Source organism: Tympanuchus pallidicinctus, unplaced genomic scaffold (genome assembly GCF_026119805.1).
Source record: "Tympanuchus pallidicinctus isolate F22 unplaced genomic scaffold, pur_lepc_1.0 scaffold7, whole genome shotgun sequence".
Taxonomy (NCBI): Eukaryota; Metazoa; Chordata; class Aves; order Galliformes; family Phasianidae; genus Tympanuchus; species Tympanuchus pallidicinctus.
Window position 1 is genome coordinate 10,999,157 of NW_026294791.1, and position 15,450 is coordinate 11,014,606.

A 15,450-nucleotide genomic window follows, 5' to 3' on the forward strand; every position below is an offset into this window, starting at 1 on the left:
TGCCTCAAAATAGTTGTAAAATTCAGAGAAATCTTGAAAAAAGTTATAAGTTGCATGATGTTTTCAGTGAGTATTTTAATAGCCATATAAATAGACTTTCATGTGGGTGATGTTCATTCACATGAGTCTTTGTTGCCATATCTTTCCTCTAGAGCTGTAACTTCTAATGGAGGCAGGGTAGGAGCATAAGAAAGACAAAAACATTGCTATTATTATCCATCAGTTTACATTTATTGAGAAAAACCATACAAAAAACATCATACAGTTAACGTGTACCCATATTACATACAATGTCAATGCAAGCTCAAAACCACATTTTTGTAAAGCATTCAATTTACCTCAAGTCCAAGCTGCATCTCCCTAAGACACTGTTCCCATCACAGTTGCCTTTTAAAGCCAATCTTCTTTTTACACACGGGTAGTTTCTGCAGAGAACACTTTTCTCAGGACGAAAATGCATTTCACATGCACGCAAGAGAAATATTTGTGCATACATACGAGTTTTATAAGCTATTACTAGGGAGGAAGGAATCCTATCAACTGCAGGCTTTCTGAAAGGCCCAGTCCTCCCTTCCTCCCCCCACTTCCAGACAAAAGCAAAATAGGAGCCCTTAGCATGCAATGGAAAACTTAAAATTACTTTGGAAGAGAACAGGGGAGAAACATTTTCTGTCATCTGATACAGTAAAATACTACTGGTAAAAGATGAAACATGTTAAGAGAGGCTGTGTAAGCGAAGAACGATCCTGTCTGCCTGCTCACCTTGAACAAAACATGACCTGTGATCATGCTAGACTGAAGATTATCCACCTGACATTTTACTTCATGTCCTACTACAGTCTAGGCTGCAGAAAGGTATATGAAAAATCTTTTCCCTACTTAAACATGCTTCCCTTACAGAACTTTTCATATTCTTTAAATTTTACCTAATTTGTTAAGACTATAAAGGGAAGAGAAAAAAAAAAAAAAAAAAAAAGCAAGAACCACATAAACGCAGCTTATGGACAAGTTCATTACATTTCTAAGAAAGTCTACTTAACTTCTGCCATCAAAGTAACTCCAACAATGTTGGTGTTTTTTGGGTTTTTTTTTTTTTCCTTCTCTTAAAATTCTCCTAAGAACTACAAATTTGGAGAGTTGAAAAATAACCACCTCATGTAGTACACAACAGCATGCCTGTAAGCTCTGCAGTGACAGTCAATACACCTCAAGTGCTATATGCTGAGGTAAGAAACTCGTCTTCCACACCCTAGCAACATTCCAATAAACTGGCTTTCTTCCTCATTTCCTCCCACTGGCTAAACTTACCAATTGAAATATTGTTAGTAGTATTTCAGGAATGACAGTTAAAAGCAAAAAAGTACCATGTAAAATGAAGTGAAGAAATGACTCACCCCAACACTAAATTCACAGTATCAAAATCCAAATGGTACACACCTAACTTTTTCTTGTGTCAAAAATGAAGTCAAATCACATATCACACTACAGATAATCAAATATTAAGTAGCTTGAGAAACTAAACGACAACTATTGATTCAGTTCAAAAAGTCAAGATATCTAAGCTTGACCATATAGAAGAATACAAATTAAAACTGCTTGTTTAATATTATTAAATCACAATTAAAAAAAATAACAGATCATGGAACATTTATGGTCAAACAAATAATACTTTAAAGAATGAAAAGTGATCAAAACAAAAATTATACCCTACACCATGGGATACATTTCAAATCTGTTATGCTTTTGCCAATTTTACCTTCTACATGGAGCCCTTCTATGGTCCATGCTCATCGGCTCACCAATGGCATACACTCAAAGGATTCCTCTTTACTGGTAGTAACTATCTCAGGACCTGATTCTATGAGCTATGATTTGGTGCTTGCAGCATCTTCAGCACTGTGTGTGAAAATGAAGGCAGTATTTTTGAATATTTTTCTTGAATGTACAGATAAGCAGGACTTTTGAAAGAGGAGCAGCACATTTCAGAAACAGAATAATCAACAACAAAAAACCAAACAGATGCTGCTTTACTTTAAGCTAAAAAAAAAATAAAAAAAAAAAGAGGAAAAACCTGTACCAGACCATCTGTAAGACATACAAACATTTTAACTATCAAAATATACAGCAATTCAGTTAAAGTATCAAGAAACAAGATACACTGACTGATATATGGATAAAATATTATTTGCTGTATTGTTAACATTTAATTGGTGCACATGCTTTTCCAAGTAAAACATACTAATCTGTGAAACTCCAGATTCTATTTTCCTACTATGTCAAGTATGAATTAACAAACTAAGTTATCTAAAAATGCCACTAAAACACTGCAACTATAAGACAAGTCATCAAGTTCAACGGCAACAAGAAGTCATATTCTTTGTATTTACGTCTTATGGGCTGAGTCAGAACAGTGCCCTACTATAAAAAACATTTGTGAAGGCTGTTGACATTTCTATCACAAGTAATTCCTGCATATTGTAAAAGTTTTGATTCTTTAATTGCAACAAGTAGCTATTTGAGGAAAAAGAACAAAAAACAACTACTTATTCTGCTTGACTTCAGTTACTGCAGTCTACTCATCTTTTCTTTAAAAAACAAAAAACAAAAAAACATATTTACCCAGAAATATAAACAGTTGTTTAAAAACTTAAAGAGACTTTCCACTGAAATGGAACCGTGAGTAACAATGCATTTGGGTAAGCAGAAGATTGCTTTTCAATACACAACCACAAAGATCTCACAGGGACAACATTAATGTACTGAAATATTTAAATTTATATACTTCCTTAGGTTGTGCTTACCTGTTGCTTTTTTGCAGCAGAACCTAAGGTGGAAGGTCTGGGAAGGCACTGTGAAGTATAAATAATTGCACTGTTTGCAATTAATAAAGATTTTATACCTTAAATGAATCAAAATCAACAGCCTCCATTTTGTGAATGATAAAGAATCCAGTGAATTCAATTTTGCTCAGTTCAGTACATAACAAATGCACCACTCTTTAAGATTATCTACAAAATACCATGCAAAATATCTGAACTATTATACTTCATACCCTACACTAAAGATAGAAAATACCCTCCTATTCTTTATAAGGTACCAGAATAATTCCTAATTGTTAAAGGGATAAAAATAATTCCTTCCATTTCTACAGCACAGTACATATATTGCTAATTACCTGAATAAACTACTTCAAATTTCAAGCCTTAACTTTTACTCCTCTGGGCAACCACCCTAAAAAAATTTATTCTCAAAGCAACAATACGTTGTTCCAAGAAGATAAAGTAAGTTATAAAATTAAAACATACCTACATCACTACATATCTGCAAACTATCTGATGACAAAAACAACTTCTGTCTATCAAGTGGTTCCAAAAACTTCAATGTTACGATATGCATACTTTAATACACTGAATGATACAGCTGTCTGAAGAGTACTAAAGAAAATACTATTACTCAGATAAACAGCAACATAATTCTTTTTCTTTTTTTTCTTTTTTTTTTTTTTTTTTCTATTGCTATAACATTCAGGAATACTTACCCACAAAGCTCACATTATGTGTATATAAATATGTATATACGCAAACCTATGTTTCTGAATTAAGAAGCAATTACGATTTCCTAAGATATCAGCACTGTATTCCAACATAATATTCACACAAGTATGGCATTTTCATTATGTGGAACATTGACAAAAAGATACTGTTGCAGTTCATCAATTTGTCATTCTGATGTACTTACAGTGCAATGCTCCTTGAAGGAACAATCAAGGATGATACACAGCACAGTCCTCCTCACCCCTACAGAGCTAGTTCTATACTGGCTGGATCAAACCTGCACTTCAACAGACAATGGCAAGACAGACTGTATTGCATGTTCTCTAATATATGCAAAGAGCCAATAAATATGCAAAGAGCAAACAGGATTTCAAGAGAATCAGATTTTTAGTATGAGCATTAGAGCAAGAAGAAATTTCAAGTATATTAAAAAAAATAAAAATCAATCGATTCAAGTACTGGAGTATTTACGAAAATAGAAGTTATCTGCTCTGCAGGAAGTTCTCAACCACTCCCCATCACTCAAACAAAACAGCGTTTCAAGGACAGATGCAATTCCTGTAACTACTATGCAGACCACATTGACTTTTCTACACTGAATTTTGAGTGAACTACTTTTAACTGAAGGCTTAAGCACATTAGACTTAAAATAACTTTTATAACTAGCCTGAAAAAATCCTTAAAATAGTTATGCAGGAACAGGTTTGAAGTATTCAATTAAAAACAAAAGTCATCTGTTGTAACAGCTGCACAGGTCTGAAACAGTGGTCACATGTAAAAGGAAATTTCACTGTTAATGCAATGGAAGTATGCCAAAAGATCACCTTCAACACATGCAGTTTTAACCAAATGGAAAGAAAATTAAGATATCAAGATTACTGTTGCTAGGCAGCAAAATACAATGAATGAAAGAGATCCTCCATCTACAACTATTCTGCAAGAGGGGAAAAACATGCTAATGACAACTGTTTAAACTCAACAAAGTTCCAAGGGGAAAAAAAAATAATCTCATTTGTGTACAGGTACCTTGATTCAGCGTTGTAAATCAATCCTATAATTCTTTAAATACCCACATATCCAACTTACCGACACAGGAGGTTTCATATCATTTATTGTAAAGCACAAAACAGGCATTTTAAAAGTGATAAAGAATACATTGAAAAAGTACATTTATATCACAAAGCATTGACCACATAATTGCAAATACATTTGCTGGAATGTGTACATCTACACTAATACTAAAAACAAACCATTTTTCATTTCTACACAGAAATATTACCTCCTATCAGTAGTGATAGATATTTTGTACATTTTCAAAAACACTATTTTTTTTTTTTTAAACCAAACAAAATTAAGATCTTCATCAAGGCGTCTGCATCCATACATTTAACAAAGGTATTTTCCCCCACACAATGAAGCAAATACTGTATTGTCCACTTCTTATTATTGGCCCTGTGCAGAAGAGATACATAAGAGATACACAACAAGTTAAAGAAAATCCTTTAAATCAAGCTAACTCAGGAGTGAAGCCTTTAAGAAAGAAAAATTGGTTAATGTAAATGGTGGTGGCTTCTTGCATGGTTTTCAAAACCCTGGGAGGAGAAAGTTTTTTTTCTTTGTTTTGTTTTGTTTTGAATTAAAATCACCAAACACACAGATATATACAGAAATCAAGTTATCACATGAACAACATCATCTATTACTTATTCTGATAATAGTTACTGTGCTAGGGAGAAAAAAAAAAAAAAAAGATGCATACTCCAAAGGTAACAAAGCAGGAGACATGCAAAAAAAACATCTATAACCACTGAAACAGAAGCCAGCCAGAAAAAACACACTGAAGCAAGTTTATACCTGTGGTGCTGGAGGATGTTGTGGCATTCCCTGGGGACTTGTCTGGGCATAATATGCTGCCTGCTGCCTGTAGTACTCAGCCCATGCTGCGCTGTAATCCGGCTGACCACCTGGCGGAGCTCCAGCAGGCGCAGGAACTGCTTGACCTACAAGTGATTCAAGTTATATAGCTTTGCTGCTACAACAGCAGTGAAACAATTTCAAAATCTTGCTGCCTAACAAACTTCACTTTGCTTACACTTCTGAAAAACATTATGGTTGCTCCTTTTTACCTTACTGCTCATTCTATTATTTTAATGCAGTGATTTCCACTGAGGAACCATTAAGACAGGTTTTTCCAACTCTTAAACCACAGTCCAAAGTCCTTATAAATATAAGGACATAAGTCCTTATAACATCCAGTCCAAACTGATCTGACCAACCAGTTTAAACCAAATACGAGTTAGCAGGGAAGATCACTTTCTGATCCTAGACTGACTTTATCTTATACTGTATGGGCTGCAGTACTTAATTTGTCAGAATCTCATTTGTTCATTCTCCCAATTTTGATTTTCTCAGTGTGATTTCTGGATTTCTGCAAGTTATCTTTTTCCAAAAGAGCATTAATTTTTGTAAACCCTTATTCCACTAGAGTATGGCCCTGAAATTTCTCAACCACTGCTCAAGGCACAAGTGTAAGCATACACAGACATACAGCTAAGAACAATCAATCTTTCCAGCAAAATCAAACAGCACTTTAAAACATTTTTATAAAGGTGATAAGATTAATACATTGACTCTTTCAAAAACAGTACAGTCAAACTCAAGTCCTAAGCCAGACTACTATTTCAAGGAAGGTTCGTAGCAAGTGTGTTTGCTTCCTTTTCCCCTTATTTCAGAAAGAGCAAAACCACTCCAGTTATTACCACTATGTTCTTCACAGATTTTTATCTCAAAGGTTCTTTGCTAGTTACCAGCAGAAGAAGATACCTGACTATGAACACAACCTTCTCTATTCAGCCACTGCTCGCACACAGCCAGACAGAAGGGGTCCATATATATTTTCTTAAACTTCTGAAACAGAGCAATTCTTCCTACTGTAATACACATTCTTAAGAGATCAGAATATTTCCATTTGGAAAAGAAAAGTCAGGACTGGATTACTACCACTGGAACACTACTGTTGGAATACGACCCACATCCACTCCCCAACCAAACTGTTACACCTTTTCTAGCATTCAAGGAAACCAAACCAAACCCTATCCTACCACACTACATCAAGCAAATCTAAGTAAAATGCAAGCTTCCACTCTTTACAATTTTAAGACAGTGCCCTTAGTCTGATCTTCTGCTAACAAGGGGGAACTTCCAAAAGATGAAGGCTGGAAGTTTTCAACACTGCCCACATCAACTCACTTTTATTCAACTACAAGACACAGAGCAGTCTTGTGGGGAATACAAGCATCAAGGGTTCTAATAAACTGCCTTCTACAGCATCAGACAGAAAGTTGCCTTGTTTGTTTTTTACTTGTGTTTTTAATCCCAAACTCCTCAGGAATAAAAAGTGTGAGCAGAAAATATGAATATCTGACACTGTGCTATCCCAAACGTCTACAAATTAGTCTTCCATTCTCTAACCATATAGAATATAGGCAGTTTTCCCACTTATGCTGTTGGTATCATTAAAAATAAAAAACCTTCTCTCCATCATTTTTTAGTTATACAGTAACACAAGTTTTCCTAGAAAAATCTATATTTACTGAAAACTTTGAGCTGGAACCACAAGTTGCTGTTTACATTTATACCCTAACATAAATTACAATTTACGCTTCTCATCAGCAAGTTTAACCAAAAGCTATCTTGAAAATGTGGCTACAAACCATCCCAGGATCCACTTTTTCCAAGTTTCCAAAGCAATATATGCATTAACTCCTACAAAGACATACAGATCATTTAGTGAAATGTGACTTTGTGTTTCTTGGGAACCATTATCCTTGGAAGATTTTTACTTATGTAGTTAAATGTTTACTTGAACTCTAGCAGACAGGAAGAAAAATAGTAAGTCTTCAGTTCAAGACAACAGCACCACTATGTTTTCAAGCATTAAACTGCTATCCTGTTAACCTGAAGTTGTTTTAAAACAAGTTTTTAAATGTATGACTTAGGGTCCAAGGAGACAGAAGCTTGAGCCACCTACAAGACACACATACAGTAACTTACCCATGTGCATAAGCAATTTCATTAGCTCTTCAGTCTTACTTTTAATTGTATTTGCTACTCAAAGCAATAGTTCCTGTGCAAAACAAGGGTCTGAAAAACAGGACGGACCTCGCTACTATGTTTGTGAGTTGGTAACAGGTAAATTTCAAGCCACTGTTATTACATGCTTAAAAATCATAGGCAAAACACATGTCCTCTGTGATTAGCTGTGTCCTATTAAACAAGTAGAAAGTCACTTAGGAAAACAGCATTCCAGTTTTCACTGTGATATTCAGAGCACTTTAGGTTTTCAGGTCACCATATGAGAAAAACCCATAGCATTAGTTGCAATATCACACGAAACTTGTTCAGCTTAGCACTACCATGAGCTTATCACTGGCTTATCAATGTAGCCTTTTCCAGTCGCAGAACTAAAACTATTTGGGCTCTGCACCCACATTTCAGTTCTATTACCTAAAACAGCATATGTACAATTTTTTAATAACAACTGTGTAATAATCTGTGCAGTGAGAAATCTGAAATGGAATCCAAGAATGACCCACAATTCTGAAAAGCAGAAGGCTTTTATGATTTACAAACTCAGGCAAAGACTCAAAAAAAAAAAAAAAAAAAAAGAAGATCAGAACTGTGTGTTTTACCTCTTACTTGATTTGTGTTAGAATTTATCCATTTTGAATTTTAAGAACAATTCTTTACATTTGCTAACGTTGTCTTCTCAGAGTCAAGACTCCTTTTTGGACTTGCTCCCCACAGCTACCCACCACCTTTCAAACCAGCATTTAGTTAGAGCAAGTGCGAGACTACTGCAATCCCCACTTTGTATTACAGAGATAACAAATCAAAAAGATGGCAGAGCTCCTGCTATCAAATTAAATTACTCTTAATTTAAGGGCAATAAAAAAGCTCTGGTACCTTGCATTGACCATGTGAGCTGTAGTAATTGAGACAGCAAATTCAGAAAACAATTAACCGCCACCAAAACCAAACAATAACAAAACTAGTTAAATGAAACTGGAAGAATGTTCATTACCTCTTAAAAACCAAGTGTTTCAAAGTTCAATTTTTACAGTTTGATACACAGTTCTTGAAATAACATCGATGTTTTGTTTCATTTAAACATGCCACCAAAATAAGAATAAAAATAATTATATGTTGGTGAGTTGAGATCAAGTTGGTTGCATGTTGGTAGGAGGAACTAAGCGTGTTATTACTCCTAACTCCAAAGCTTTTGAAACATTTTACTGAAGAAAAGGGGGGGCCATACAAAGGGGGGGGGGGGGGGAATTAAAAAAAGAAAATAAAATCAGTATGTCCCAATAAAATTAAACAGAAGAACCCCCAATAAATGAAAAACCAACAAATAGATCAGATGTCCTCTTATACAGATCTACCTCATGTATAATAAACATGAGGGATCAGTATAGTCTAAACATTTACATACAAGACTTTACCATGATTTAAAAGTTAGCACTTTCTGTCAATGCACAAGATCACATATTCTCTCTTTAGTTAGTCAATGATGGAACCTTAAACTGTAAATGTAAATACACTTTGCTTCTTAGAAGTCAGGTTGATCAAATTATTTTAAAGAAGCTTGCAACATTATATAAACTTCAGTTGAAAGCACAACACTTTAATGCTGCAAAGCAAATACGATTCAAAAAGCACATCACATAAATGAAAGCTAGTTATGACTTTAATACCTTGATCACAGAAAGCAGAATAAGCAGATGGAAATTAACTGAAAGCATATACAGCAAATCTCCTGAACACCAAAACCAACATTTTCATTAAAAAAAAAAAAACAAAACAAACCAGACCTCCAAAACATACCTGAAAATATTCTGAAATACTCAAAATTTTAAGCACTTAAAAACCATTGTTTCCCAGTGATCAAGTGCAGGCATCTTTAAGCAGAAAGCTTTTTTCCAAAGCTCATTACCGGAATCAATACAACTGAATGCCTTCACTATTATTTTCTACTTTTCTTCCAAGGTTCAGGGTTTCAGTGCTATAATTTAGAGGACAAGTCCATAATACATTTTTCTTTAACTAAGAAAAAATAAACCTCACCAAATGAGATGTGCAGATCTCCTACAACATCCTACCACAAAACAAGAAAAATATGCACACATACCCATTTTTTTGTAGTATTCCTCCCATGCCTTTGTATAGTCAACCTGCCCTGCTGGTGCTGGGTTTGGCTGATCTCCTGAATTGAGCAACAAGAAACAAAGGTTTAAATAAAATGACTAATTTTGGTTTTATACAACAATTTACAATCAGATGAATTTTTTAAGCAATAATCTCAATATTACTCAAATCCTTCACTAAAAACTTATGTGAAATAAGCTGCTATAAATGCAAACAATAACTAAAAGAAACCAAGAATTATGTAAAGTATTCAGCATGCAATCAAAATTCAGAAAAGTGTACATCACTCTCAGGATAAAATGCTAATTAAAATGCATTAAGCCTCTAACTATTGCAATACACAACTTAATACAACTGTAATTTTCTTAAAACCACAGGAAGTGAGGCAACTGTTCAAGCAAATGGCAATTAATTGGCTCATTCCACTTTGAATTCTGACAGACCACACTATAAAGATGCAAATTGAACTAGCCTAAGCAGCAGCAAAATTATGTGTTTGGAGTTACATTACAAGACAGAAAAGACTACCTTCATTAACGCTGACATAAGGAACAGCAACACTGAAAGCTGTAAACGATATTCTTCTAAGAAAACAACTTACCTTACAGTAAGGTTACCAACATACAAAGACAACAGAAAATTATGGCACATCTACACCCACAGCAATGAGAAACTCATCCACTTTACTGAGCAGCTACCTTGTCCATTGGTTTGGGTTGTAGCTGGTCCACCAGGAGGGGCTGCAGGTGGTGGCTGTGCTTGCTGCTGATAATAGTGAGCATAATAAGCTGCCCATGCTGCTGAATTAGGATCTGTTCCTGGCTTACCTATGAAATGAAATATAAGCACTTATGAAAACAGTGCTCTCAATTAACTCTGTCCTAGGCATCTTTATTTTCCTCCAAACAAAAATCCATCCATCATGTCAGCCTTCTATTTTTCCTTTCTAGACAAGCTTTCTATTGGGTTTTGTATAAGTGCATTGTATAAAGCATACTTTCACAAGACTGCTACAGCACCATGTATTAATTTTTTTAAGCAGAAACATATTAAAAATTATTTAAAGCAGTCATGTTACTAAACAGTTGCAACAATGAACCATTCTGTTACCAAACTTCAATGGTTTCACTCTCATTATAGCCTTGCACCCACAGTACTGGCAAAAATAAGGCAACTAATGTTTGTTTTTCTTTTTAACAGTAATATACAGAAACACAGTATAAGAACCTGGATTCCCACACACGTGGCTATAAAGCATCACTGTTTACTTACAGCTTTTTAGTAAAACAAATGATTGCAACATTCGCATCTTCTGTGGCTTCCCTTATTTTTAACTACATCTAGGTAGGCCAATGATGTTGCTTCCTAGAGTCTTATTTCTCTAATGTTTCTCACATATAGCCTGTAGGAACGGTTATTCTTCTTGCTGAATCACACAGAGATTGATTACATTAACACACTGGCAATCCACAAAAATCTCATATCTGCTATTAGAAACCATGATGTTCTATAACACGACCAGCTCCCTTTAGTACGATTTGCATCTTGAACAACATAAATATCTGCAAATAATTGGGGCCAGATGATGAAAAATTTCACATAAGAACACATATACAAATGACATTTTAGGAGAACTCTACGGGAATGAAAATATGTTTTCCCCAAACCAGAAATAGGTAAGCAAGACTGACTGAAGAGAAAGAAGAAATTCCCTAAGAAAAAACATCAGAGATGTGAAAACCAAAACACAACAAATTTCATGCAGTATTGCATTAAGCAGTCAGATATAACCAGTCAATATACACACAGTAGTATCAGTGCATAGAAAGCAAAGTTAACAGTTGGCTTTTCCCCTTTTAAACTACACTGCTAGCATTGACAGCTATGGATTTAAGCAATATTATTATTATACTCTGAGGCTGTGCTTAACTTTTCTCACACTGTCAAAGGAAAACCTACCATGCATTCGCTGCAGAAGTGCTTCACACAAGAGAAGAGTTGCATACTCAGCTTAACATGTTACTAAACGTAAAAGCAGAAGGAACCACATCTCTCAAACAGCTTGCATGGATAAACACAGAACAGGATACTCATGACAGATGCAGCCAATACTACACAGCCTCATTTAACACAGAGCTAATGTGTAGGATTCTAAGGTTACCTGGAAATAGCAAATAAGCAATTGCTCGGTTCCACCCCCACCCCCTGCCTTTTATAGCTATTGCTCCAGAACGGAAGAACACAATATGCTGTTCACTGAATTTCCAACAATTCTGACCGTAGTAACTAGCTCCACTACCATGCAACAACACAAGCATGGCATGGAGAAAGAATCTGGGGGGGAAAAAAAAAGACAACACCAAAAAAATGACCCACTTGTTGTGCTGAAATGAGTGACCGTGGACACTGGTATAGAAATTGTTCAAGTAAAGGCTAGTCAAAAGAAACACCAACAGAAACTGCACCAATGAAAACCTCATCAGATTTATAAGCCAAGTATATACCTGAAAAACAGCAATAAAGTTATCCAGACAGGTATTTGCCATTTCTCTTAATAAAGCCATGAAAACGTGGTAAAGAAAAAGACCAATTTTTTGGCAGTGGTTTTGGATTAAATGACAACTGATAGGCTGAGATTTCAAGTCAAGTCACCCTGAATCATTCTACTTTCAAGTACTGGCAACAGGTATTTTTAAATACAAAACAGAACATATGCAAAATGACCATATAAGTATAGGAACTAATCTACAGATGGTTCTTTGCCAAGAGCAGCTATATAAAAGACTTCAATACAAACAAAACTCTAGTTTGTAACATCCTCCTAAGTCCTATCTGTTTCTACTCATTCCAGGATCAGTGGCTATCAGAAAATGATGTATTCCATTTTAACAAAAAAGGAAACTGAAATCTTCCAGTTGAAGTTCTGAAGAATGCCTGCCTCAAACAAATGAGATACAAGTGACTCAAGCATCTAGCCTTACCATGCCTTCTGTGACTGCAGATGAGATTCCCCACTTGCTTTAGTCCAACCAAAGGATGTAACTTAAAAGCAGGAGACTAAAACTTCAGGAAGTTGTAATTAAGAAAAAACTCCTGATTTTGACAAAGATAAACAGAAATAGAAAAAACAGATCCTACAAAGATGCATTTCAAAGAAAATACAAAACTGTTACAGCAATGCCTCAAAATACATAGTCCTATGTACTTTTACTGTATTAAAAACAGTGCAACAGAAGTTTTATTCCTCAAAAACAACTGAACAAAATATATCTGTACCAGACTCTGAAGAGCAATCTCATATAGGTCAACAAAAGCTAGAAATACACAACACAGCATACTGTTCAAAGTCAGGATCGGGGAAGCTGTTTAAAATAAAATAAGAACTCATTGAGTACTCAAAAAGAAAACATTCTCAAAGAACTTTATGTAACAACATAAAAGCTAATATTCCATTACAAGAAAAAATGGATGGATTTGCACAAATTCAGATAATCAAGCACCTCACAAGAAGCATCATAAACTGGGATGCAAGATCAATAACACTTAATGAAGAAGCACATTCCAGCTCTAACAACCACATTTCAACATCTCAAGAAACTGGGAAAGTATAAACCATACATAAACTGACCATCTGTAAAGAAAACCCTTCAGATTTACCAGTGAAACACACGTATTAAGAATGCATATACTTGTAAGGACAAAACAAACACACTCGAAGTTTACCACGCTCCAGTGAACTGTGCTCCACTCCCTACCTGGATCTGGTGGGTTTGGTGGCTGCCAGTGCGGATAAGCATTTCCCCATCCTTGTGGAGCATACGGAGCTGGAGGACCACTAGAAAAGATCAAGTAATACAACAAATTGAGAACCAGACTCAGGGTCACACTACAAAGAAGAAAGCTCGCTGAAGCAATACTCACTGAGGTGCTGGGCCAGGAGGCCCTGGATTATAAGGAGCTGGGTTATATGGTCCCATGGGAGCACCAGGGCCTGGTGGCCCAGGAGGTCCGTGAGGGCCAGGAACAACACCATGGGGTCCATGGGGAACAGGAGGACCCAATGGATTTACGGGACCCTGCAAGAGAAATAGCACACTGATGAAAATAAACCCAGAATAAGGGCTTTTCTGCAGTTCAGATGTATTACTACAAACAACTTAAGAATGGCATCTAAAAGGTCTGATGGCCTTTAAATTTCCTTGAAGAACGTGGTCTTTTTGGTAATGTTTAATTAGGTTAACAAATAGAGTTAAATTATTTCTTCCACAGCCGCTTTAAGTTGCATTTATTTCAGTTTTCCTGATGAAGAAAAACTTTAGAAAAACACCTGATTTTTCCACACGTTGAATTAAAACAAAAAACAAAGACAAAGCAAGACCATCGGTGCTTTAAAATACTGACATATCTCAATCTGGCTATCACAACCATTATATACATTTGTAAGGTCAGGTACAAACACCAGACAGCAAACTTTTTTACATGCACATACAAAAATACAGTGTTATTTAACAATTAGAACTGTAACTGAACATACCAAGACTGTATATCAAGAATGGAATATTAAACAAGGAGTTTACTAGTTTAAAAAAAAAAAATAAAAAATGAAGGATATCCTTGAAGTTGTCAAGGATGCACAAAGCAGGCATATTCAACAACCTACCACTACAAAAATAAACTTTACTTAACTATCAACACAGACACAATTCATTATCAACCAACTAAATATCTGATAAAGTAATTTGGAAGTGAAATAAAAGGAAAAAAACTCTCACAAGAGACCAGTTATAAAACAGAATATACTTGAACACTCACTCCAATCTTTTCTTCTATAAGTTGCCGTGCATAATCTATTTGCTGGGGTGTTCCACGGATAGTAAACATCTTCATGTTTGGATCTGCATTAGGAGGAGGATTTCTTTGAAGTTCTATTCTAGCACCAGACTGCTGGCTTATGCTTTTAATAGTTTCACCACCTATAATGAAACAGATAACTTCTATAACATTAATTCAGTAAGTGAAAATACTAAGATTCAATCAAAACAGAGAAAAATTATCTGTAAGGAAGTTTAAAATAAAGAACTGAGAAGTCACTTATGCATGAGTCAAATAAGAGCACTTAAAGAGCACATTAAAAAGTCTCTACTGTACCTAAAGTATTGATTGCAATAAATCAGTAAATATGATTTAAGACAATATTGTTACTTAAAAAAAAAAAACACAACATGAAACAGCAAAGAACTCCTACACCGTCCACTTCTTTTTCCACTCATGAAAAGACATAACGTTAGTCACAAATAGCAAACAGTACCTGCAGTTATCATTGTGTACAACCGTAAAGCCTAACCATGCTATAAAGCAGTAGTTACATTACAAAGCTCCCTAGAAAATGAACATACGGCAATGTTTGTGTTTTCTGCAGTGCACTACCAACATAAATACAAATACCCCTAAACCAGCTCTTCTGGCTAGAGAATCCTGAGAAGATACTTGTATCATCAGTAAAAACAAAAGTTTCATAACAAGTCTTTTGGCATTAAAAATAAATAAAATAAATAAATCAACCTGTTAGGTCAAGAACTGAACTACAAAAGAAGATCACCATTTACAAGCACACACTAACTTAAAAAATGAAACTTTATGAGAAGTGACAGTTTTAATAAACACCAAAGAAACTGTCACAGGATTCCAC

At 35.1% G+C, this 15,450-nt stretch overlaps 1 protein-coding gene across 15 annotated transcripts in view; it reads right to left on the bottom strand.

Annotated features, from left to right (window-relative positions):
• FUBP1 (far upstream element binding protein 1) overlaps nucleotides 1–15,450 on the bottom strand; it is a 35,721-nt gene that overhangs the window by 9,965 nt on the left and 10,306 nt on the right. For 5 of the 15 annotated variants that reach the window (XM_052666742.1, XM_052666748.1, XM_052666745.1 and 2 more), the window contains 7 exons: nucleotides 14,574–14,734; nucleotides 13,683–13,837; nucleotides 13,517–13,596; nucleotides 10,460–10,588; nucleotides 9,745–9,819; nucleotides 5,409–5,554; nucleotides 2,802–2,849 (listed from right to left, as the gene is read on the bottom strand). In XM_052666742.1, the coding sequence (XP_052522702.1) occupies nucleotides 2,802–2,849; nucleotides 5,409–5,554; nucleotides 9,745–9,819; nucleotides 10,460–10,588; nucleotides 13,517–13,596; nucleotides 13,683–13,837; nucleotides 14,574–14,734 (794 nt within the window). Of the gene's footprint in view, nucleotides 1–209; nucleotides 5,007–5,408; nucleotides 5,555–9,744; nucleotides 9,820–10,459; nucleotides 10,589–13,516; nucleotides 13,597–13,682; nucleotides 13,838–14,573; nucleotides 14,735–15,450 lie in introns of those variants that run through there. The other 10 variants (XM_052666747.1, XM_052666740.1, XR_008202399.1 and 7 more) reach the window with 9 other exon arrangements.